Here is a 24,460-nt window from a genome sequence, read left to right as displayed (position 1 = left end):
GTGAAGGCTCCTATCTCAGGCCACATGCCACATGAAGCCACCAGCTCCCATCACAAATCACAAATCTGCCCCTAACCAAATCTTGCTCTTCTCCAACTGGGGGAGGAATACAGAATAACAGCGATGAACCAGGCCTCGGAGTGCTATGTTATACGACCTTGGCAAAGCTCCTGAGCTTCTCGGTGCTTCACTGGCTTCAACTGAAAAATGAGAAATGAGGATGATGGTATGTACCTCATAGGGCTATTGTGAGGATTTAAGAGATGATAGAGGAAAAGAATATAGCAGAGCATCTGGTGCAGAGTGAGTGCTCTATAAATGATAGCCACGCTGCATTAGTGCTTCGAGGCAAACTGGAAGCCAATCCAGAGAAGTTTGTTCCATACGCAGATTATAACCATCACCATGATCAATGGAACACAGGGCTGCCCTGCAACATGCTAGAGCTGCTTTATTAGCCCAGGTAAACAGGAAAAGTCAGCAGTCTTTTGAACATCAGTCATTTGCATATTATCTTTATTGTTTTTTGCCATATCTACATGCCAAGTTTTTAATCTATTATAACTTATTGTTTTTCTTTAAGATGACTCACTCTTTTTTTGGACCACACCTGCAGAAGCTCCTGGGCCAGGGATTGAACTCCCTCCATCCATAACAGTGACTCAGCCTTAACCCACTGAGCCACCAGGGAATGCCTAAGCTGACTCACTACTTCTTTTTTTTTTTTCTTTTGGTATTTTTAGGGCCACACCCGTGGCATATGGAGGTTCCCAGGCCTGCTCCACAGCCACAGCAATGCTGGATCCTTAACCCATTGAGCAAGGCCAGGGATCGAACTCACTTCCTCATGGATGCTAGTCTGATTCGTTTCCGCTGAGTCACGATGGGAACTCCAGCTGACTCACTTTTTAAGCTGCATGTATTTAAACAGGAAAGTGGTGAGAAAAGGAAAGAGAGAGGGAAGAAGGAAGAGGGGAAGGGGAAAGGAGAGAGGAGGAGAGAAGGGACATAAGGAAGAGGGGAAAGGGAGGCTGAGGCCACTAAGAGTTAAAGACAAAGACCAAAAAGAGAGGGAGACAGTGGGTGGCAGCCTGGGGTGAAGACAATGCCCACTGGCAGAAACAGGCCTGAGGCTTCAGCAGGGCTGTGGGAAGGTGTGTGCTCAGGCCTGGGACATGGAGGCCTGGTCAGGGATGGGCAGATTCAGAGCTGCCTGGGTAGGGGTGGCAGGTCTGGTGAGGATGGGGTGCTGCAAAGAGATGATGAGGAGGCTGGAGGAAGCGAGGACTGAGGGCTGGTGACTTAGGAAGGGGCTTCGGAGTGGGAGTCCCCTGCTGAGCTGAGCCCCAAGGCCTCAGGGGTAAACTGGGAGAGTCAAAGATAAGGATGGGGTGGAGGGGCCGGATCAAAGGCTGAGAGCTGAGAGATGCATGGGGCAGAGCAGGGCTGCAGGAGGGGGAACAGGGAGTCCAGAACAGGTCCTGGGCAGGAAAAGAAGGGTGGGAAAAACAAGCTGTGTTTCCCACCGAACCAAGCTGGGCTTGCCCTCCCAAGACTGGGCATTTTGGCCCTTCCACACCAGCACCAGCCCTTGTCCTGTCCCACCCGGGCCCCTTTCCCCACCACAGTTGAGGACATGCCAAAATAGGTGCATGGCATGTGCCAAAATAACCTGAAGTTAGAGACAGGCAAAGAACACATGAAAGGTGGGGTGCAGGACAGGAGGAAGGGGACCAGAGCACTTGGAAGGGTAGACCACACCATGGATGTGCCAGCTCCAAGTGGACGGCCACGGGCAAACCCACCTGATGTCCTGCTGCAGCCTCTAGGAGTGCCTGCGTTTCAACGCCTCAACAGGGCAATTCAGGGAACTTTGCCATGTTCAATGCATCTCACAGCAAGATAAATGTAAACAGGAACCACAGTGGGATGCCAATTTTCATCTATCAGATGGGTAAAAATAAAAACAATCGATATCTTACTATCTTGGCAAAGGTATGAGGAACAGGAACTCTTCTACATTGTCAATGGGAGCAAAACTCGGTAGAAAAAGGCTTTTTTTTGAAGGACTATTTGGGGATATCTATCAAAATTAAACATTTATATACTCTGATTCAACACTTTTACTTCTAAGAATTTGCTGTATTCTCAGTTCTTGGAAAAATGCTTGGCACACAGAAAGTCCTCGATAAATATTCATTGAATAAATTAATTAATGAATTCATCTCACAGATATGCTCACACCCAAGTGCAAAGATGAATGCACAAGGATGCTTCTTGAAACAATGCTTAGAAATACCAAAAAAAAAAAAAACAGGAAGCAACCTATAGGTACATAAAGGAAGGACCAATTAAAGGTTCATGCGGCCAATGGGATAATACAATCATTGGAAAGAAAGAGGCAGATTCTAAGTCATACAACCAAACTACTGCTAACCTTCATGGGGACATAAAAGACAGTGGGTTGGGAGAGGGGGCCAGGTGAAAAACCCTATACAGATGGGGAAAGGATTTGTTCATACTCTGAGTATGCAAATGCATGGACTCTCTTGTCAAGAGAATATCAAACACTCCAACAGTGAGGGACCTGATGAGGACAGAGTCAGAGGGGAACTTACTTTTCATATGTCCCATCTGTTCAAAGCATTTAAAAAATAACAACAACAAGGAGTTCCCTTCGTGGCTCAGCGGTTAACCAACCTGACTAGGATCCATGAGGATGCGGGTTCGATCCCTGGCCTTGCTCAGTGGGTTAAGGATCCTGTGTTGCTGTGTCGCAGATGTGGCTCGGATCTGGCATTGCTGTGGCTGTGGCGTAGGCCAGCAGCTGTGGCTCCAATTAGACCCCTAGCCTGGGAACCTCCATATGCTGAGGGTGCGGCCCTAAAAAGCAAAAGCAAAACAAAACAAAACAAAAAAACCAACAACAAAAGGTAACTTGGGAAAAGGGAGGTTTGCATAAAAGTTCAGTTCCTAGGGACTAGTGAGGTGAGCCCCTGATTTGTTGCAATCCTGGAAAGAAGGGCTCAGAGATGAACCAGGAGGTCTGAGTGTCCCATCACTGGAGGTGTCTAAGAGCAGCCTAGGGACCAGGGGACCACTGTGGGAAGGCAAAGCACGTGTCCCCTGATGGGCTGGACTCACTGTCCATAAAGGTCTCACCCAGCTGCAAGGGGCCACTCTCTATAGGACACTTGTGGTCCCCTTGCCCTCTGGATATTGCAAGCACTTTTTAAGAGCTAAGAATCTAGCATATCCTCAAACGTAAAATTACTCCATCCGTGCGTATAAGTACACAGGGCTTGGCATCAGCAAGTGCCCAATAAGAACCAAGAATGGACGTGGGATACTCTGGATGAGGGACTCACGGGTGGAATCCAACCTGACTGAGGAAAGGAGAGGCCCAGAGCAGGCCTCAGTGGTCATACCGGAAGACCAGGTAACCCCAGCCTCCACTAGGGGTGCCCATAGGGTCAGTGAATGATTCCACACATATGTCAGGGATAAGCCAGAAACCAAAGGGGCTGGTCCAGCCCTTCTCCTGAATTGGGTCCCACCCTTAATGAAAACTCTTGTTAGGGCTGGGTTTGGCCCTCGCTGGCCCTGAATTTCTGGCCCGTGATTCTAAGAAGCTTTCTGAGGCTCCCCAAGTGCCTCTCCCTCACCAGCCTTTCCAGGGCCCGATGTGGCTGAGCTGATTTCCTCCTTACCACTCGGGCCATGAGCGTGCATGCACACACATGTGCACATGCATACACACACACGCACACAGGGGATGAGCCCAGCACAGCTGCAGCTGCACAGACTCCTAGCGTTCAGAAAAGCAGTATGCTCTCTGTCATACAGAATAGCTCCTCAGGCCCAGAGCAGACCAAGACAGACTCCTCTACACCAAGCTGCATGTCCCCAGGATTTGCCTGCCCTGCCTCATGAAATGACCCTTAAAGCAAAAGTGGAGGCCCCAGCTGCCTTACAGGTGACTGGTACTCCAGCTCTTAGCTCAGCCAGCAAGGGCAGTGTAGACAGGACATCTGAAGTAGAGACCCCTTCCCTAGGGAAAAGCTAGGGTACCCCTCTCGCAATGTCCCTGCCACAGCCCTGTTGGCAAAATAAGGCTTTCTCATGGCGGTGGGCCTGGGTGTAGGATGCACCCCCATCCGCATTTGCAGGGACCCCGAGGTGACTCTTCTCAGGCTCTTTGCCCCACTGCTTTGAGAGAGAACTGAGGTCCAGGAGCAAAGGGCACTGTTTACACAGCTTGTCAATAGCCCAAAGCCATGGAAACTGAATTCACACCATCAGAGGTCCCTGGGGCCCAACACTGAGGGACCCCACTCCAGGCGGGGCTCCAATGCAAGAGTTTTCATCTCCATGCTTCAAACTCTATAAAGTGGTCATTTTCCCCTCCAGGCAAGGAATTCTGTGCAGATGTGTGTGCACAGATTCTGAAGACAGGGGTTGTCCAGCTCCAGAGAGAGATGGGACAGGAAGCAAAGGGGGTGAGCCTGACCAGCCTGGATTCAGCCCTGGGGCCCATGCTGGTCTTGTACTGATTACAGAGCCACAACCAAGCCTCCAGCTCACAGCCCCACCACCCTACCCTCCCTGTCCTCTTCTGGAAGCACAAAACCTTAGACCTCATCTTTCCCAGAAAACAAGGAGTCACCCCCACCCCCCCCCCAGGACACTCTGCACCCTCTAGATGGTTCACAGGTAAGTCAACACGTCAGAGCATCTGGAGAGATGGTACTGCCCCTGGAGAGGTTAAAAGGAAGATGGGGAGGAGTTCCTATTATGGCTCAGTGGTAATGAACTCGACTAGTATCCAGGAGGATGTGAGTTCGATCCCTGGCCTCCCTCAGTGGGTTAAGGATCCGGCATTGCCATGACCTGTGGTGTAGGTCACAGATGCAGCTCAGATCCCGAGTTGCTGTGGCTGTGGTGTAGACCGGCAGCTGCAGCTCCGATTCAACCCCTAGCCTGGGAACTTCCATATGTTGCAGGTATGGCCCTAAAAAGACAAACAGAGAAAACGAAGAAGAAGAAGAAGAAGATGGGGAGAGTCAGCATGGAGCCCTGTGCTGTAGGACGTGGCAATGTGTAACCACAGAGCACAGCTCCACGGAGCCCCTGGATCCAAGTAAAAACAAGGGACAATATAGACACAGAGAGTGCTCATGGAAGACCAGCTGAGAGAGGTTGACATATGCTGTGCTTCCAAGGACAGTTCATTTCAGGAAAAATCAGTCTCAGAAAGAGAGGTTGACAGTGGCCTCCCAGACCTGGCTTCTGATCCCAGCTCTGACCTTACCCAGCAGGCCTTTCTAAACTGGTGCCCAGAGATGCTTTCTGGCTACCCTCTCCACAAATAAATGAGGCAGTCAGAATAAAGCGTCTCTCAGCATCCCACCCTCTCCCACCCCAGCTTGGGCATGGGTAGTTTCAGCCTCCATAGTTTTGCATGAGCCAATGATGGTGCCACAGTGCTGGCACCAGAGCCCCAGCTGGACTATTCGCCCCATGATGGCTCCACCACCCACATCACCTCAGCAATGTCCATATGGTGAATCTGTCATCATCTTTGATAATACATTAAGTCATGGACTTCCACCCAGGACAGCTCTCATGCTCAGAACATTTTCGATAATCTAGCATTGACCTGGAAGAATCATGATGGCTTGGTGAACATCAGTGGAATCTGGGTGCTTCTACCTGTCTTCCAAAGGCAGAAGGGGCAGTGTAGAGCACAAGGGGATTTGGAACCCAGAGCTGCCCCCACTCCCTTCACTGTCCCTAGCCGCTACCAGAGTCTAGGAGTGCACAGCCCTGCCCAGTGTTGCTAGAGCCGGTGAGGCAGCCGGCATCCTTCCAGCTCTGTTTGCTGTTGCTCACGCTGGTGTCACAGCCCATTACATCCAGCCAATTACATCAGAGTCCTCTCTGGAGGGCACTGGGCAGGGCCACCGCGGACGCCCGAGAGGTTTCTAAATGAAGTAGCCTGTTGGGAAATCCTATTACGGAGCTCATCTTACAGGGCTGCAGTGTTAATGGCCTTGTCCTGCCCCAGCCCTGAGCAGAGCAGGTCTCCCTAGGGCTTCGGAGGAGGGCCAGGCTGTGGCCTTCCTCTCACCAGCCAACAGCCAATAGATCAGAGAGCAGAGCAGAGAGGGCTCCTCAGTGCCCCTGAATGTGGCCACCAGCACAGTGCCACACACACACACACACACACACACACACACACACAAACACACACACACACACATTTAGGCAGGCCCTCACCTTTTCTTTCAACACCCAGGATAGATAAGCAGGTGGAAACTCAGAGCTGGGGACCAGAAATCCTAAGGAAGGTGGAAAAAGGTCCCAGAACCCTTTTCTCCAAGCAGAGCTAAATTAAACACATTTTTCTTCCCCTTCGACTCCAGCAGATTTTCTGTCTCGAATCCCCCAGGCTAATAAATTGGCTCATCTCAGCTGCTGAGGTTGACAAAGGCGCCGAAACTGTTGAAAGGTTCAAAATGTCCCTTGGGGTTCCAGGGATGAAGGAATTCACATGTAGGTGTAAAATTACCAAGGAAAACATAGGGGTGGAGGAGGAATGAAGAAGCAGCCCTGGGGAGGGACAGGAAGAGTGGCCGAGGAGCAGGGCAGGACTGCATGGCTGTCCACACGAGGTTACAGGACCCAGGGCAGGGCTTTGACGGATACCTGGGAGCAGGAGAGACACACAACGGGGGACTGCTCTGTTCTTCTCTAGGAGCTGCCAAGACTCTGACGACACCCGGGGTTGGAAAGATCTCACCTGGATTCCTGGTTGTGGGATGTATAGCCTCAGCCCCAACCCTGACTGGCCAGCCCTGAGCAGAGCATGGGAATCCTGCAGCTTTAACCTTGCCCTTGAGGACCAACAGCATCCCTGCTGCTCTAAGGATGGTCTCGAGTGACTGGGTCCCAAGGGAAGGCTGCTTTTTTCTATCAGCCCCAGTCTGCCCCCAGGTTTCTGCCCCTTTCCCCTTCCCAGTGCCCTTCTTAAGCGTTCTAGAAGCTGAGGTGCCACGTCTATAGTCTCTGGCCTTATCAGGGCACTGCACAGCCCCTGTACAGCCCCAGCCACTACTCAAGGTCCAGGGATGCTCTAAGCATTTATCCCCCCGCTCCGTCCCCACTGGCGAGCTCAGGCCCCGCAGCCCCAGCTGGCTCCTGCAGCCCCCATTTCCAGGCTCTTCTAGGTCCCCCCAGGTCCACCCCTTCTACAAATCCCTTCAGGCACCTTCTGGCATCTTCTCCAGGACCCACATCTCCCAGACTCCAGCTACAGAGATGGTCCTGGTCTAGAACTTACACCCAGGGCTCTCTGCCCCAACCAGACCTACCCAGTGCAAGCTCAGTAGGGCGCATCCAGAGATGTCATTTTACAAAACTTTTCCGAGGGTTCGCATGCCCATTGTGGGATCAAGAATCACTGCTTCAGAAGAGCAAACTTCTCTCTCAGGCCTAGGAAGCACCCCCTTCCCTACTCAGACCTTCAACTCACAAAGACCACCTCGTGGCAGGCTGCCTGTGCCTTGGCCTTTAAATGTGTGCTGACTTACTGACCTGTCAAGGGACAGCGGATCATGCCATGTGCTGATCTCACTGGTCACTGCTCAACAGTCATGGAGCTGGGCCTGGGCAGCTGCAGGGAGGTGATGAAGGGGTGCTCAGGACCCCTGCTGCCCTGTGTCTCTGGGTGGGGGTATTACATACCAGCTTCACTCCTGAGTCTGATTCCCTTAATAATCCAAGTCAGATGGTGTGTTTTAGGGTTTCAGGGCCATGACACCAGGGCCATGACACCCAGCGAGGCCTAGAGAGCATCTTCATATCCATCACCCCACTTGATTTCCACATACCCTGTTAAGTAGGCAGAGAAGCAGGACTGTCACTGGAGAAGGACTTGAGCTAAAAACCACTCTGAAGTTCACAGCACAGCTCCAATCTCTAGGACTGGCCTCTCACCCAGACACACTCAGTCCCCCTTTCATCCACCTGCATCCCCTATCAGTGACAGCACCACCAATGAAGGCCTCGGCACTGTGGGTCAGCAGGTGCCCTCTGCAGGGTGAGCCAAGGATGACTCGGATACCCAGAGGAGCAGGAGGAAGGGAGAATGGCAGGGAGGCTATAGCATTGTCATTTCCTGAGCCCTGGCTGGGACTGGAGAGGGAGACTGATAAGGCAGCTCCTTCGGAAGCTCCAGGAACTGTGTCTGGGAGGGAAAGTTAAGCCCCTGTAGAACACTCAGAAGTGGACACCCATCCAAGCCCCAGGGATGCAGTGCTCCAGCTAAGATCTGGCTGCCAGAGGCTCTCCCAGCACCTGGAACCCCTGTTTGGGCACCCATATGGGATACTAAAGCCCCCAAGCTTCTAACAGACAGATAAGAGGCCTCCCTGGCCAGGTTCCCCCTAGCGACTCTCAGTCTCAGCTCAGCCATCTTCCCCGGGGACCAACTTCAGCTGATGCAGTATTTCAGGCTCCACAGCATAGAAGGAGCTTGGCCCAGGGATAGTTAGGCTATAGGGATTCACAGAGAATCGACTCAGCCATCAACCTGAGCAGGGAAGGAATGGGGGTGGGTAAAGACAGGGCCATGATTTCTCATTAATCCTCAATTCTATGAGCATAAAACTTGAAGTCGGGCAGAGGAGCCATTTTCCTAGTAATTAACGATTTCATAAAGATAAATGCATGATGGGGTCGGTCTCACTGGTGGGGTCAGCAGGCTCCTGTGATTCTGCCTGATCAGTCCTACCTAGGTGTGCAGAAAGGCTGCGTTCTGAACATGCCTTGGGCCACGGGGCCCTCTAGAAAGCGTGTGAGCTGCATGCCGCACATCCTGATGTGCAAGCTCCCCCCTCGGCTTCCTTTGCTCACCACCCCGTCCTCTCAGCACCCTCCCTCCTCACAACAGGAACAGCCCTAGGCCAGGACCGTGCTTTGCTGGCTGAGCTGCCTAATTAGTCTCCAGGTGCTTCTGCAAAACCCAGCAACTGGTCACCATGACTGACAGGGAGGGTTCAGCAGACGCAAAGCAAGTCAGACTAAGCTTCTTGCCCATGATGAATGTCTGTCTTGCCAGAAAAACAATATAAAAGAGATTCTTTCTGCCACCCCATAGATTTGGCACATGCAAAGGCTCAGATTCAAATAGGCAGAAAAGGAAATTGATAAGATTAACAATTGATCAGTTAACCCAGGCTTCACCCCTTCAGGCTCTGGGGCATCAACTCTCAGGGCTCTGTTGGGAGAGAGTATCTTGCCTTCCTTCTCCAGTCCTACCAGGACAGCTGATGGAGACCCCACTCTTTCTCACCCACCATTTGCTGTTGCATCCACCATTCTCCATGCTCTTGGCCTCACCAGCATTGGCTGTACCATGCAGGCAATGCCAAAACTGCTGTGAAGGGCCATGGTGCCCACCGGACAAGCACAGCATAAGCATCCAAAATGAATGGAGTACCTTACCTTGAGGATAAACCCCAGGGACCAGTTACAAATCTCTCATCCCCATCCAAAGGGTGCAGAGTCTTCCCAAGATCATTATCTATGTCCAATATCCCTTTACCCCCCCCCCCCCCCGCCCCGGGCAGCCCACTGTTGTGAGCCCTGGGGAGGGAGGTCGGGCTCTGCCAGCAAGCCGGGAGTTACCAGCAGAGCCAAGGATGAAGAATTTGGAGGAGGCATCTTAAAGTTCTTGAGACAAAAGAAAGGGGACTTCTCTGCCCTTCTAGAGCACTGAGCTCAGCCAGGCTACTGGGCTACAGGACCCATGATGCCATGTGGCTTGCCACTCTCCATTCCTAGAAACACCGCCAAAAATGCAGCTGCTTGTGCCTCTGAAATGGCAAAGTGATGGTGCCCTGGGCTCCTCATGTCCTCCAGCCTCCAATGAGTTTCCAACAAGCAGTTTGTGAAATTAAGTCAGGTTCATAAGAGCTCTAGATTAGAAACATCCGCCAAAGTCAGGAGGGGGCTGGGGTTGGATAGGGAGGATGGAAAAAAACCACTTGCATTTACCTATTTGTCCCCGTTGGCCCTCCTAGGACAACCACAGAAGGTAACTGACAAGCAGCAGGGACAGCAGTACCCCCCAAAAGAGAAAAGTTCCAATTAGCCCCAAGAAATGAGAGCCCATTCCCAGAGTCCCAATTAAATCAGAACCAATCAATGTTTGCCCTGGTTCCTGACTCTCTGCACAGATAATAATGAGAAAAACGAAAGGGCCCCAGCCAGCAAGTGTGGTGTGGCAGCCCTTTGAAGCCTGGAGAAATCACCCGTGCTAGTGCAAGAATGCCTGGCAGCTGCCGCATCTGTGCCTTTAAGAACTCAGCCTGGTGCCTGGGTCCCCGCTGAGACCCTGACACATGCCCAGGAGGGCGACTCCTGCCCAACTCCAAGCTATGCGACAAAGAGGAGTGCCGTGGACCCAGGCTGAACTGGATTCATCACTGGAGCTGGCACTCTCTCCCCTGTGTTTCCACATCATCCATCATGGGTACCATAACCAAGAAATCCAATAAGGACACAAAGGCACAGCTCTCTGCTCTCAGCAGGCCTCAGAAAGGCTGCATGGATGCCCCAGTCCAGGCAATTAGCCGAGTCCAAAGGATGCAGAGCTGGTGGACATTAGTAACCCTGTGCCTGGTGCTTCATCTATAGGTGCCTGGCCAGTGAGGTTAGTGGGAAAGGAGACACACAAGGGATGTTCGGGATGCTTAGACAGGGCAGAGGTGACAACAGGGGATAGCTGGCCTAAAGATCATAATGTAGAAAAAGGACCAACAACAGATTCCACTTCATCCAAGTTGTCCCCAAAGGACACGACGAAACCCAGTTAAGGAGTTAGGGTCAAGGTAGTCACTTCTGAGGTCCTTGCTCTTGAAAGAACCTGAAACTTCTAAGGCTACACGCAAAAGATAAAGACAAAGGAAAACAGTCTTCTCTCTCCCAACTCTCGAATCCCTCATGTTCCATGTACTCAGGCAACAGATGAGCTGCGGACCCCTTAGACCCTTCTATTAACTCCCAGAGAAGACTGTCTTGAGCCAGTTTATTGTCACATATTGAACATGTGCTCTTCTGGGCTGAGGAGGGTCAGTGTGAGCACATGGTACCCAGACACCCCCGACTGCAAAGTCAGCATCACTCTGAACCACTTTGAAGTGATAGTACTGTCCCAACCCTATTCCAACAGCTTCACCTCCTTCCAGGACATACTAATGCTGGGGCCCATCCATGACCCAAGCGCCTGGCGCTGAGCCCCTGGAGGAAGACAGCCGGGCCAGGGGGCTTTGAGTTAATGAGCTCCATGGCTTCAAGAGCAAGCTGAGTGCTCTGGGAGCTGGACTAAAATGAACTAAAATATTTTCCAAATTCAGTCACTTCCCAATTACCCTTGAGTGCCTCGTCCATGACAACCCAAATAATCCATGCCTCAGAACAGAGAGCTGGACAGGATGCAGGGTGTGTGTGTGTGCATGTGTGTGTGTGTGTGTGTGTGTGTGTGTGTGTGTGTGTGTGTGTGTGTGAGAGAGAGAGAGAGAGAGAGAGAGAGAGAAAGAGAAAGAGAATATGAGTGTCAATTTCCCCAGAGCTAAATATAACTGAATGGTTAAGTTGTTACCCAATGTTTGGAATCCTTCCCATCTCTTCCCCCACCATGAACACAAACAGTCTGGTTGGAGACAAATGGAATATCATCAGGCCTTGCCCTGGAGATGGAGGGTCCCCAGAGCTTTAGAAGAAGCCATTAGGCTCTTCTGTTTCTTTAGGATCCAGAGCTGGAGGTGGAAACCTGTGCAGACTCAGCCCTGCCCCAGGTGGACAGGAGGTAGAGGCCTCAAGAGCCCCAGGGCTTACCCTTGCAGGCCACGCTGTTCTCGGGCTCATAGCCAGGCTTGCAGGTGCAGCGCCCGATGGGCACCATCCACTCCCCATCCCCGTTGCAGTAGAGTTTGATGGGCACGTCCACTTCCTCTGCGTTGGGGATGCACGTGCCCCGAGCAATCACCAGAGATGTGCTCTCCGCCCCAGTCATGGTCTCTGGGAACACCGCAAAATTTTGTACAATGCTGGGACACTTTTTGAAGAAGACACGGACAGACAGGAGAGACATACAGGCTCCATAATCCTGGAAGGCGAGGTAAAAACCATTCCGCGTGAGAGGTCCAAAGCTCCTGACTTCTGTGTTGACCTTCATCAACCTTCCCCCAAAGTCCACCTGGGAGAAGCTCTCGTCTGCAGCAATGGTGTCCACTTTGAGGTAGGGGGCCTCAGACCAGAAGGCCGACTTCTTGGTGGCAATGACGGAGTCAGTCTCGTAGTAGTACAGGTTGAAGGTCTCCTTGCAGGAGCCTGGGACGTTGGGGAGGCTGCTGCAGTCTCTCACAGTGAAGCGCATCTCCGTGTAGATGCGATGGGCCCCCCGCCGGTTGATGAAGGTGGTGAGCAGCCAGTTGTTCTGGTTGGGCTCGAAGACATTGCACACCTGGTAGGTGCGGATGGTGTTCAGGTTTTCATCGTAGCCACTGACTTCTTCCCACTGATACCAAAGAGGCCAGGCACACACATGAAAAACACAAAATAGGGAGTGAGAAGACAGGGAGAGGCAGGGAAGACAAGAAGCCTGGCACTGGAGGGGGCCTTAAGAGCTCACCAGGCCAGCTGCTTGACTCAAGAAACAAACACGCCTAACCCTCACTTGCTTGTAAAGATCCCCTTATAAGGAGACTTCAGAAGACTGCTCTGTAGTCCATCCCCAAATATAACAGACCTCACCCTAGAATGCCTCACTTCATCTAACCCACAACTCTCATGCTGTGACAGTGACGTGTTATATCCACAGCAATGACCTGCAACTCTTAGCCCCGTGAGATGGCAGGGATTTTCATCCTCAATGCCACAGCCTCTGCTCTCAACAAGTCACTCCATGGATTACAGGTCTGATGACATGATACTCTAATCTGAGAAATCCTTATTTCTGACCCCAACTTCTTTACCATGGTGAAATTCCTTCATATCTCCGAAAAGTTTCTACAACAACTTTTGTTTTATAAGATCAATCTCTTTGAGAGTAGCCTGTGGAGCTGGTAATAGTAGAGGATGCTAAGAGGGATGCTTAATGAAGCAAATTAAGCTTCATTGTGTGCACATTTCAAGCAAAGATGTGATGGAGATTGTTTTTGTTTGTTTGTTTGTTTTGTCTTTCCTAGGACCGCACCTCCGGCATATGGAGGTTCCCAGGCTAGGGGTCCAATCAGAGCTACAGCTTCCAGCCTACACCAGAGCCACAGCAATGCCAGATCTGAGCCACATCTGTGACCTACACCACAGCTCACAGAAACACCAGATCCTTAACCCACTGAGCAAGGCCAGGGATCAAACCTGCAACCTCATGGTTCCTAGTCAGATTCGTTAACCACTGAGCCATGATGGGAACTCCATGATGGAGACTGATGATTACTTTCTTAAGGAGTAAGAAACATTTCTTATTAAGGGGGAGACAATTGTGATTCCTACTGGAAAAGCACACTCTCATTTTTAGCAGTCCTATAAATTGGAACAAGAGAAACAGTGCATTCATTAAGTGATGTCTCAATCTTCCCAAGAGTTCCCCATAGCACTAGATTATCATCCCCAATGCATAGGTTAAAAGACATCATATAATTCACCTGTGGTCACACAGCCATAAGAGGAGATGGGGAAGAGAGAAGAGAGAAACATGGGCTTTGAATGGCCAAAGAAGTCTGCTGAGTAACTTATTTCAGTAACAGACAATAAGGGGAAGGGGGTCTATAAAAGACACGGCTTCTTTAACTGAGTTACTGAGGAATAGGGGCCAAGGAAGAGTTTCTGGGTCATTATTTCTTTATTTCTTCCTGTGCTGGGAAAGGAAGCAGTTGTCCGTACTGGGGAGCTCTCAGGACACTGACCTCAAGAAACAAGGGTCTTCCCAGGAGGTTCCAGTGGGCTTGCTAAAGAAGTGAAAAAGGAGCAGAAGAAATCCAGCTTCCTAAAGTGAAAATAGATTAAGATCCTTGACTGTTTAGTAGAAACCAAATAGTACCATTTCTTTAAATATTGTGCTAATTGCTTATTATTCTCTGTGGAGCTGAAATATATCCATGAGAACTCTTTATGAAAAAGAGCTAAAAGCTAATCTCATGTGGATGGGAAACATGCTACGGTTTCTTCTTGCACAGAATGAAATCTCTGAGGAGCAAGAAGGCCAAGCCAAGGCTGTCCTTCTAACTTGCCCCAGGGCTTCTGAAGACTGGGTGTGGAGCTGAGGAAAGCTGGGTACATGAAGGGCTGGCCCTGCCCACGCACGCCTGTACTAGGACCCCATGGACACGCCTGCTGCCCAGGCACAAGGCACTAAACTCCTGAGCTGCTGCAGCCTAGCCAGGGCCCTTCTCCTCTAGCCCCTCACTGCACTCTCAGGGGTCCGGTTCCCTCCCCAGCCTGGTGGGCCCCTTTCCAGGATCTTTACACACAGCCAACCTCACCTGGCCTTGGCTTAACTGCTTATTGGATTTCAAGATGTTGAGTCACCATTTCTTATGCCTTCTTGAGCTTATGTTATGTTCTATTTAAATGTGTTTGTTAAAGTTATGTTCTGCTTGCCTGGTTTTTCCGAACCCAAAAGCAAATACATTAGGGAGAAGTCATTGCTGACGGTTGTTTTAGAGCAAATTTTCAGGCCTCGATCTCTTTCCAGGGCTGTCTCGAAATAACATTTTCTCAGTTGACCCCACATGACTTTTGAGGGAAGGACAGGTTTTTTTTTGTTTTTTGGTTTGTTTCTGTTTTGTAATTGTTTAAACACAGCAGGTCTCAGGATCCATCATTTCATTGGGCTGTATGAGGTCTCAGCATGACCATGGGGTGCCTTTGTCAATGTAGGTGAAGTCTGAGGCCCCATTTAGGGTGGGGATATTGATCCACCCTAAGGCAGCCCTGCTGTGTGGGTGCAAGACACGAAGCCCACCTTTGGGGCCTTGCCTTAGCCCTGAGATTGTCACCACTAGTATTTTTTTTAAATAGTCAGAAGGAGGATTTATAACCTTGTGGAGCCAGCATATTAGGAACATTTATCTTAGAAAATGACACTGATTGGTATTATAAGACACAACAGAGGTAACTGTTTCGAACATTAACCTCTCTGGGCCTCGGTTTTCTCATCTGTAAAATGAGGAATCATACTGGGTGACCTGGAGTCAGGAAATTCTACGGATTTAATTGATTCTGTGACAGCTCCTCAGAGAGCGATCAGAGCAAATTAGGGGGGATATGGCTGTATATTCAAAGAGAAAGAGTAGAGAGAAATTGAGAGAAAGGAAAATAACTCCTCATTGTTTGGAACAAGGCCATGATGGAGTCTCTTTCTTTCCTTCTTTCATTTTTCTCCTGCCCGCGGGTGCTATAGGGGTGGGAAACACAGCAATCAGAATGGGCTGGATCCTTAAAAAAAAAAAGAATGGGCTGAAGAAGGCACGAATGCTTTCCGAGCAAGTGACAATTAGGACTGGGGACCTTGAAAGAGAAGATTTGGGTAAATCGAGATGAGGGTGAAATAGCATTCCCAGCAGGGAGGGACAGACATTATTATTTGTTTATGATACTTGGAATCAGTGTCATTGCTTTATAGTTCTACCTCATTCATCCATCAGTGAAAAAAATACGTACTGAATGCCAGCTTTATACCAGGCATTCCATTAGCCACTGGGGAGGCAGCAATACCAAGCTTATAATCTTGTGAGAGAAACAGAAATTAGACAAATGGTTATTAAAATAACTAAATTATTGCAATTGCGCTAACTGCTATGAGGGGAAATTTCAGGATGCCAAGAAGGGGAGTGTATCCAACACACAGAGGCGTGCCAGAGAAGACCCTCCAAGATGAGTGGGATGGATAGATAGAAGTGAGCCAGGAGAACTGTGCGTCTGCTGTGGGCAGAAGAGGGGCAGGGAAGGGGCATCAAGGCCCAGGAACAAGTGCAAAGGCCCCGTGGTGGGGAAATGTAGCCTGGAACTGATGAGGGATAAAAAGTCATGAAAAGCTAGAGGTGGCTGGAAGGAAAGTGGGAGAGGGTGAGTCTTCTGGAGAACTTTGAATGTTATCTTGAGGATAACTAGAAAGCATTGGTGAGTTTTAGGGAGGAAAAAACTCAGAGCCAAGTTTTGTAAAAGATATCTCCGCTGTAAAGTATAGGCTGCTGGCAGTTCCGTCGTGGCTCAGGGGAAATGAATGAGACTAGTATCTATGAGGACGCAGGTTCAATCCCTGGCCTCACTCAGTGGGTTAATAATCTAGAGTTGCCGGGAGCTATGGTGTAGGTCGAAGATGTGACTTGGATCTGGTGTTGCTGTGGCTATGGCATAGGCTGGCAGCTACAGCTTCGATCAAACCCCCAGCCTGAGAACCTCCATATACTGAGGGTGCAGCCCTAAAAAGAAAAAAAGAAAAAAGTACAGACTGGGCTGGACCGAGCGCATGAGCGGAACAGCTGATAGTCATTGTCCTGGTCTAGGTGAGAGATGATGGTGAGTGGATCCAAATGGGGAAACTGAAAATATATCCTTCTCTTTTTCTTCTTCTTTTTTTTTTTTTTTTTTAGGGCCGCCCCTGTAGCATATGGAAGTTCCCAGGCTAGGGATCCAATCAGAGCTATAGCTGCCAGCCTACGCTGCAGCCACGGCAACACCAGATCCTTTAACCCACTGAGCGATTGAACATGCATCCTCATGGATACTAGTATGTTATCACTGAGCCACAATGAGAACACCTGAAAATACATCTTGGTGTAGAGTCCCTAGGCTCTCATCCAGCTGAGTGTGTGTGGGGGTCGGAGAGAGGCTGGTTTGACCCGACCCAAGGGGCCCTGTGTGCCCTTGACACTCTTTCATGGATCAGTCCTACCTCCACAATCAGGCTTTGAGGTCCCCTGTGTCCCCAGGCACATTGCTTCCCAGATCCTTACAACCAAGGAACTTCACTGGTGTTAGATATATAAGCTCATTGGCATTCAGACCCAGTGTCTTTGACCCAAGGCCTGTGCTGACTCCAGTCCCAGGGAGCTGCTCCCACTGCACCACCGAAAGCAGATTTCCTAAAGTCTCTGTTCAGTGGCAGCTTCTCAGCTTCCACTTCCAGGCATTTGACATCCTGCCTCCTGTGATCCTTTCTGTAATTATCTCCTCCCATTAAAACAACAAAACACCACCATTTGTTTATCAGATTGGCAAAAAATTTAAAAGATAAAATATCAAGTCTCAGGAAGAATGTCCAGAGAAGGCCACTCCCAAGCCTGTTGGTGACACTGTAACTGGCAGAATCTTTCAGATGTCAAATCAATAGTTTCTCTCAGCATTTAAAATGTTGGCCAAAACTCAGAAGGAAAAGGTGAATCATTTTTATTATTATTTTTTTTGGTCTTTTTTGCTATTTCTTGGGCCGCTCCCGCGGCATATGGAGGTTCCCAGGCTAGGGGTTGAATCGGAGCTGTAGCCACCGGCCTACGCCAGAGCCACAGCAACGTGAGATCCGAGCCGCGTCTGCAACCTACACCACAGCTCACGGCAACGCCGGATCCTCAACCCACTGAGCAAGGCCAGGGACCGAACCCGCAACCTCATGGTTCCTAGTCAGATTCATTAACCACTGCGCCACGACGGGAACTCCCAGGTGAATCATTTTTAAAAATTGTTATAATAGCTGTGTAGCCATCTGGAAAAAAAAAAAAATTTTGCATCCATACTTCTGAAAAAAATTCCCAGTGAATCAAAAATTTGAACATTAAAAATGAAACCATAAAGATAAAGAAATCACAGAGACAGTATACGCATAGTAATTACAACATGAAACTCAGAAGCCATAAATGAACAGATTGATCAATTGAGCTCCATACAATTTTTTTTAATTAGCATTATAGAAATGGCCAAAATAAAATCAAAAGGAAAAAAAAGAAAAGAAAACATGCTGGGGAAAAAACTCTTTGCCACTTAACACAGTAAAGTGTTAATTTCCCTTAATATATAAAGAAAATCATCAATAAAAAAATAGAAAAATGGGCAAAGGATATTAACACTGTTTACTGAAAGAAACAGATATAGCTCATACACATATGAAAAGATGCCAAATCTTATTTATTTTAACCAAAATGGCAATTAGTCACATTGCGATTTTTTTTTTTTTTTTTTGGTTTTCGGTCAGACAAGAATTAGAAAACACACTGCATTGGAAAAGGTATAGGTGTCAGAGATAAGCAACCTAATCAATAGCTGGATGAAGGTCAAACTGGTATAATCTCTATGGACATTTAGGTTTTATTTACCAAAATCAGAACTGTATACATCCTTTGACCCAGCAATTCCAACTCTAGAATCGCCCCTCAGTTTGGTGCCCATCTGACTGTGGTCCTTGCTCCTCGGAGCTCTCAACTGGACTCTACTATGGTACCTAAGACTCTGTGTTAATGTCCATGAACGAGTGAACACATAAACAATATGCACAGCCACTGAAGATATGAAGTTGATGTGATGCAGCCATATGATGGAGTATTATTTAGAAATTTAAAAATAAGATGTACTGGTGCCTCTAAAATGTGATGCCCAGTGGAAGAAGCCAGACACAGAAGACCGCATATTCATCTCCATCAAATGTCCAGAAAAGGCAAATTTATAGACAGAATCATGTGGTATTTTCCTGAGATCATGGATGGGAATGGAGAGTGATTGCAAATGGGCCTGAAGGCGCTTTTGCAGGGTGATGAGCATGTCCTACAATGGGATTGTGGTGGTGATGACAAAACTGTACGTTTACTAAAACTCACCAAATCGTCCACTTAGAATGGGTAAAGTTGATGATGTGTAACTAATACTTTGACAGAGCTTTTTCTGAAAAACACTGTTTGTTATCTGCTCCGGCCTACACCTCAGCACCTGATAAGGCTGACCTGGTCTCTATTACCCACAAACAGTAGGCCCCCTGGCAACCCCGCGCCCAATGTGTCACCGCAATTTGCCATTTCCTCCAGAACAATGTTCCTCTTATCTGGCCTCTCTCTTGCCTTCCACGGCCATGCACTAGGGCTGGCATTACCTCATGCCTGGACTCACGCCCTGGCTGGCTCTTTGGGCCGAGAGTAATGAGCAGACCAGGCAAGAGATGGCCAGGGCTCAAGCCAGGGCCATATTCTCTCACATCACTCAGAGACCGTGCCCATTTCTGCCCCTTGATGTTGCTGCTGGTGTTCTGACAATTTTTTTTTTTTTCCTCTCCCACCACCATCCCATCTCAGCTCCTCCAAGACACAGAACCAGAGGATAACAATCTGGCTGGAAGTCACTATAGGTCATGTTGACCAAAACCTTTTGTTGACAAATGGGCACACTGAGGCCCAGAGACATTCAACAGTTGGCCTGGAGTAAGGCAGCTGATGGGTGGCAGAGCGGAGCCCTCTCTGTATCCTTTTTTGAGGGGGGGTTAGGTCTTATTTCCCCCAGGATGTCTTCCCAGCTTATAGTCAGCTACCATTTCCCCGAATGTCTCAAGTCTGCTTGAGCTTATTCCACACAATTTAGCATTTGATAATACACTGTTCTGAACTATTCGTTAATTGCTTCGGTTTCTGCTACCAGGCTGTGAGCTCCTTGAGGACAGGGAATTATGTTTTGACTAATTTATTAGCTCATGTCAGCAGCGAAATAATTCCAAGCATTTAGCTTTGCAATGCTGGGATCACACGACAACATTTTTACTGAGCAATGCTTGTGACGAGTGAACTCCACAGGTTTCTCTGGGCTCCACCCTCATTCTCTTCTCCTCCCCCTTTACATCCTGGATGATCTCAGCCACACACAAGGCTGCAACCACCAGGGCCTACATCGCTGCCCTCTCCCCAGTGCCCAGACTTGTTTATCCAGCTGCCTGCCGGATGTCTCTTGGTAACTTCTTGAGACTCACTGCCTTGCTCCTGGGGATTCTCCTACAGTCACAAATCTGTCCCCATCCTCCCCATGGACTTACCCCCTAGAGGGCTAGACTATAGTCCGGCCTGATAGTCCCAGTGCCTAGCCCTCATTAAATACTGACAGGCTGAGGGAAGAAGCAGGGTCCAGGTCTATTCCTAGGCCTCTAGTCCTTGGCTGGGGACTTAGAGCCGGTGCCACCAGAGTAACTTGTCCCTGGGAGAAAAAGAACCAAAGCAGCCTTGCACAACCAGCAAGATAGTAACAGTCTTTGAAAGGACAAAATTATTGATGCCAATGGACCACCTGTCCTTGAGATAAACATAATAAAGAAAATAATGACACCCATTACAAAGTACTTGTTCAGGCTTTCAGATCGGGACTTTGATGTATGATAAAGAAGCCTGGGCGTTCAGCTTGTGGCTCAGCAAGTTAAGAATCCAACATATTGTCCCTGTGTCCATGAGGATGCAGATTGATTCCTGGCCTTGCCCAGTTGGTTAAGGATCGGGAATGGCTATTGCTACGGCTTAGGCCAACAGCTGCAGCTCCGATGTAGCCCCTAGCTCTGGCACTTCCACATGCTGCAGGTGAGGCCATTAAAACAAACAAACAAAACAAACAAACAAAAATACCTATAGGTGCCTCCAAGATCTCAGTTTCTCAGACTGTCTAGTTGGAGTCAGAGCCTGCAGGTCTGTTGCTCTGGAATAGCCCAGAATGCCTGTTGACATTTGCTGTCTGGCTGACTCTGTGTGTGTGTGTGTGTGTGTGTGTGTGTGTGTGTGTGTGTGTGTGGCCTTCTAGAAAGATGTATGATCACTGGCCCTTCCTTGAACTGCTGCAAGCTCGCTAGGCTGGCCCTGCTCTTCCCAGAATGCCTAGTAGCTACAGAGAGGCTGCATCATACTAACTCCAGAGAATAAGCCATTTCTCTAGCACCTGTCCAGGGAGGGGTGCTTGCTCGGGACACTGCTATTTAAGATGAGAACAGAAAGCACTGAAATTGATCTTTTGGGCGCCATTTGTCTAACAAGAGGTTATTCTGATTTGTTTCAAACCCAGCTTATTTAACTCATTTTTAAATAAAAAAGTGAGCACCTACTACATCCCAAGGAGTAGCCTAGGTGTTGGTGACACAGCAGTGACTGAGAGACAAGGTTCCTTCCCCCATGGACCTGATAATGTAATGGAGCTAATCAGAGCATGAATAAGTAAACAAAATAAAAATATAAAGTCAGAGAGCCTTAAGTACTACTGAGGAACAGGGAAGGGGCTAGCAAGTGACAGCTGGCACTGGGGTCATCAGAGGTTGCTTCTGGGCAAAGATTTGAATGAATGAACCTTGGATCAGGAGCCATCAGCCTGAAGGGCACATGGAGGAGGAGCATTTCAGACTCACGGAACAGGAACAGACTCTCTGGAGCAGGAGTGTGCCTGGCCGGAGAAAGCCAGGAGGCCAGGATGGTGGGGGAGGAGGTGCAGCAGGGTGGGCAGCGGGGGAGGGGTGGGTACAAGCAGACCCCACCTCTGCCAGTCACAGCTCTGCGACCACACACAACTTTCTCAGCTTCAGTTTCCTCATCTGGAAAATGCTGTTTACCTTGCAGAGTGTCACGAGGACTGAAAGATCCTGTAAGAAATCACCCTACACTGAGCCTTTGCGAAACTACCATTCACTAAGTACCGAGTATCAGCTTTACATCAGCAGCAGTGGCATCACTGTTATGTTAACCTCAGGATCTTCCTTGGGCTGAAGCATCAGGGCGTGGATATCATCTCCTCTACTTTAGATAAATATTCCTGCCCTTTGGTCAGCAGAACTCAGGGCCTAAACACTGGTCTCCTCCCAGCCCCAGAGGGACAGCCAGCAGCCCCTCCTCACCCCTCCCAGAATCTCCAGGGCTGCCTCTGGGCAGGTTTCAGCATGGGCCACTTCTCTCAACCAAGCAATCTCTGGGTGGCGGTCAGCCACCAGCTCAGACCACAAGCAGACAAACATGGACACAGCTCAAAGGCTTTGGTCCCACTCAGCTCTCTGTATTTGGGCACAAACTTTAGTTTGCAGGGACTTGCTATTCTGCAAACAGTCACCATCCCCAGGCCCTACAGGACCCTAACTTGCCTGGCACTGCCCAACCATGGGAAACCCAAAAAACCACTTTCAGGTCCCCAGTTAGAGATGGCTGCTCTCTGAACAAGAAGCCCACTGAGGCCCGGGCAGCACACAATGTCCCAGAGCCCACAGCCAGCTAGAGTCTTTGGGGCAGTAGTTTGCTCAGGCAGGTCGGGAGCCACCAGCACCCATCTGCCAGGATCCCAAGGACACGCTCATGCATAGACAGTAAACTAAGCCTGAAAGAGCTCGGATATTAGACAAGCTCGAGGGCTAATTAAAATGTAAAATGTGGTCCGTGGGGCATAAATTGCTACAAGCCCAGAGGGATCTACCATTTAGTACACCAACCAAGCAAGGCAGCCGTTTGCTCAGGGGTTCCCCAGAGGGCTGCGAGCACCAGCTCACCTCCCAACAGGCTGCATTTGCCTCCCAGTTGTGCTGGGCTAGGAGGACAGGAGTGGCCCCTGTTCCCTACCACAGCCCTACATGTGGTGTGCCAAGGAGCTGGGCGCTTGGCGTGGGGCTGCTTCTGAGAGCCCAGAGCCTCGAAAGGGCACAGAGCAATGGATTTTCTGAACCATTTATTTACCTACTCCCTAGGGTGCCTAAGAACATGGGATGTGGGTGAGGGACACCGTGGGAATATGGAAAGAAGGAGAGGAAGGCAAATACACTTTCTGTTTCCCAATGCAGTCTCTACAAGCCTCTACAAAAGCCTTCTGGAAACTTGGATAGTAGAAAAATGCAAGAAATACTGAGAAGTGGAGGTGGGGGTGAGAGAAATGGCCCCAAGCATGCAGACCTAGATTGCCTGAAAGGAGGGTTTTTGCCCTGACCAACAAAGGTCTGGGATTAAGAAGAATGGCCATCACCCTTTCTGACCCTGAACCCTAGAGGTCACGGGGACCCCTGGCTTAGGGCCATTCAATTCACAGAATCTAGAGTCAGCCAGACCCAGCCCTGTGACCACGGGCCTGTCTTCCAAGCTCCCTGAGCCTCAGTTTCCTTGTCTCACAGAAGAATACTTGGACACTTGGAGTACCTATCCCAACAGACGGCTGTGAGGATGAACCGTGATAATGCACATAAAGTACTTCAACCTGAACAAGAGACCCCTGCTGGCTGGCAATGGCTATCAGCCCTCCAGAGACACAGGCCCCTCTCTCTGAGCAGCAGGCATTTTTCCTGGAAAGCCTTGCTTTCCCTTCCATGATATGTGTGATCCGTGACTCTCTCTTGTCTGTCTAGTTGTCTGCACCTGTGCATCACTGGTGTGTGCACGTGTGAGCATATATATGTATGTGCATGCATGCCTGGGTGTGCATGTGTGGGTATAGTTTGGGATGCTGGTTGCAGTATATGCCCAACCGGTTAGCTCTGCCCACTCCCAGCCAGCGAGCACCCCTTGCTGCTCAGAGATCGCATGGCTAGGGGCCGTGGGAGCCACACTAAATAGAGGGCAAGGCCAGTGGGCCCGAGGTCCAGAGAGCTTGTATCTCTATATCCTGGCACATTTCACACCCAGGTCTCTGCCAGCCTGCCAGGAACAACACTGCAGGCTTGTGCCTCAGGAGGGGGCTCCTTGTCCACAGCACCCAGGCCCCTGTAACTTCCACCAGGCAGCGGCATTTGGTACCAGGCCCTGCCTGGAGTGGGGTCCTCAGCCATTATGACAGCTGCTGCTGCTGTTGACACTGAAACAGTGACAAATTCATCCTTCTGACAAGATCCCTTTAAATAATTCACAGGGAGCTGGGGATTAAGACACTGTTTCTCTCTGTCTCTGTTGAGATTTAAAACACCTCCAGCTGGGGTATTTAAAGAGCATATAATGGGCTGCCCCTCTCGGGTCTCCCCTCCCCCTTTCCTCCTCTTTCCCATTTCCCAAACTCACCCTCCCTGCCCTACCAGCCAGCCCCATAACAAGGAGGCCCAGAAAACAAGGAAGAAAAAAAAAAAAGGAGGGAACCAGTGCTTGGCTGGTCACTATGGCAACGGTGGCAAGGTATTCAGCTGTCATTATCCCAGTGCCTCACACATGTGATTATCTTAAGCTGTCAATTGAATGTGGTCCTTGCTGCTGCCCAACAAGGCCTTGTCCAACAAGGCAGGGGCGGGAGCTGCAGGCCCCAGGCCCCAGGCCCCAGGCCCCATCGGCCTGGTATTTCTCTGCCCAGGCCTGAGCTCCATTGATGAGGAGCAGCTACCCCTGGGAGAGACTGATGGCATTTCCCTTCTGCTTGGAGGGCTTTCTCCTCAGACTGCACAGCCGAGGCCAATACATTGGGTTACAGGCCGAGGAAATGGGCTCTTCATTCCATGAGTGCA

At 49.7% G+C, this 24,460-nt stretch overlaps 1 protein-coding gene across 1 annotated transcript in view; it reads right to left on the bottom strand.

Moving 5' to 3' along the window:
* The window catches only part of EPHB1 (EPH receptor B1), a 307,377-nt gene that overhangs the window by 270,146 nt on the left and 12,771 nt on the right, over positions 1-24,460 (bottom strand). The window contains exon 3 of the mRNA XM_047752118.1: positions 11,902-12,583. Coding sequence (XP_047608074.1) covers positions 11,902-12,583 — 682 coding nt within the window. The remainder of the gene's footprint in view (positions 1-11,901; positions 12,584-24,460) is intronic.

The sequence above is a fragment of the Phacochoerus africanus genome, chromosome 1 (assembly GCF_016906955.1).
Source record: "Phacochoerus africanus isolate WHEZ1 chromosome 1, ROS_Pafr_v1, whole genome shotgun sequence".
In the NCBI taxonomy this organism is placed as follows: Eukaryota; Metazoa; Chordata; class Mammalia; order Artiodactyla; family Suidae; genus Phacochoerus; species Phacochoerus africanus.
This window is presented reverse-complemented; position numbering and strand designations above follow the sequence as displayed.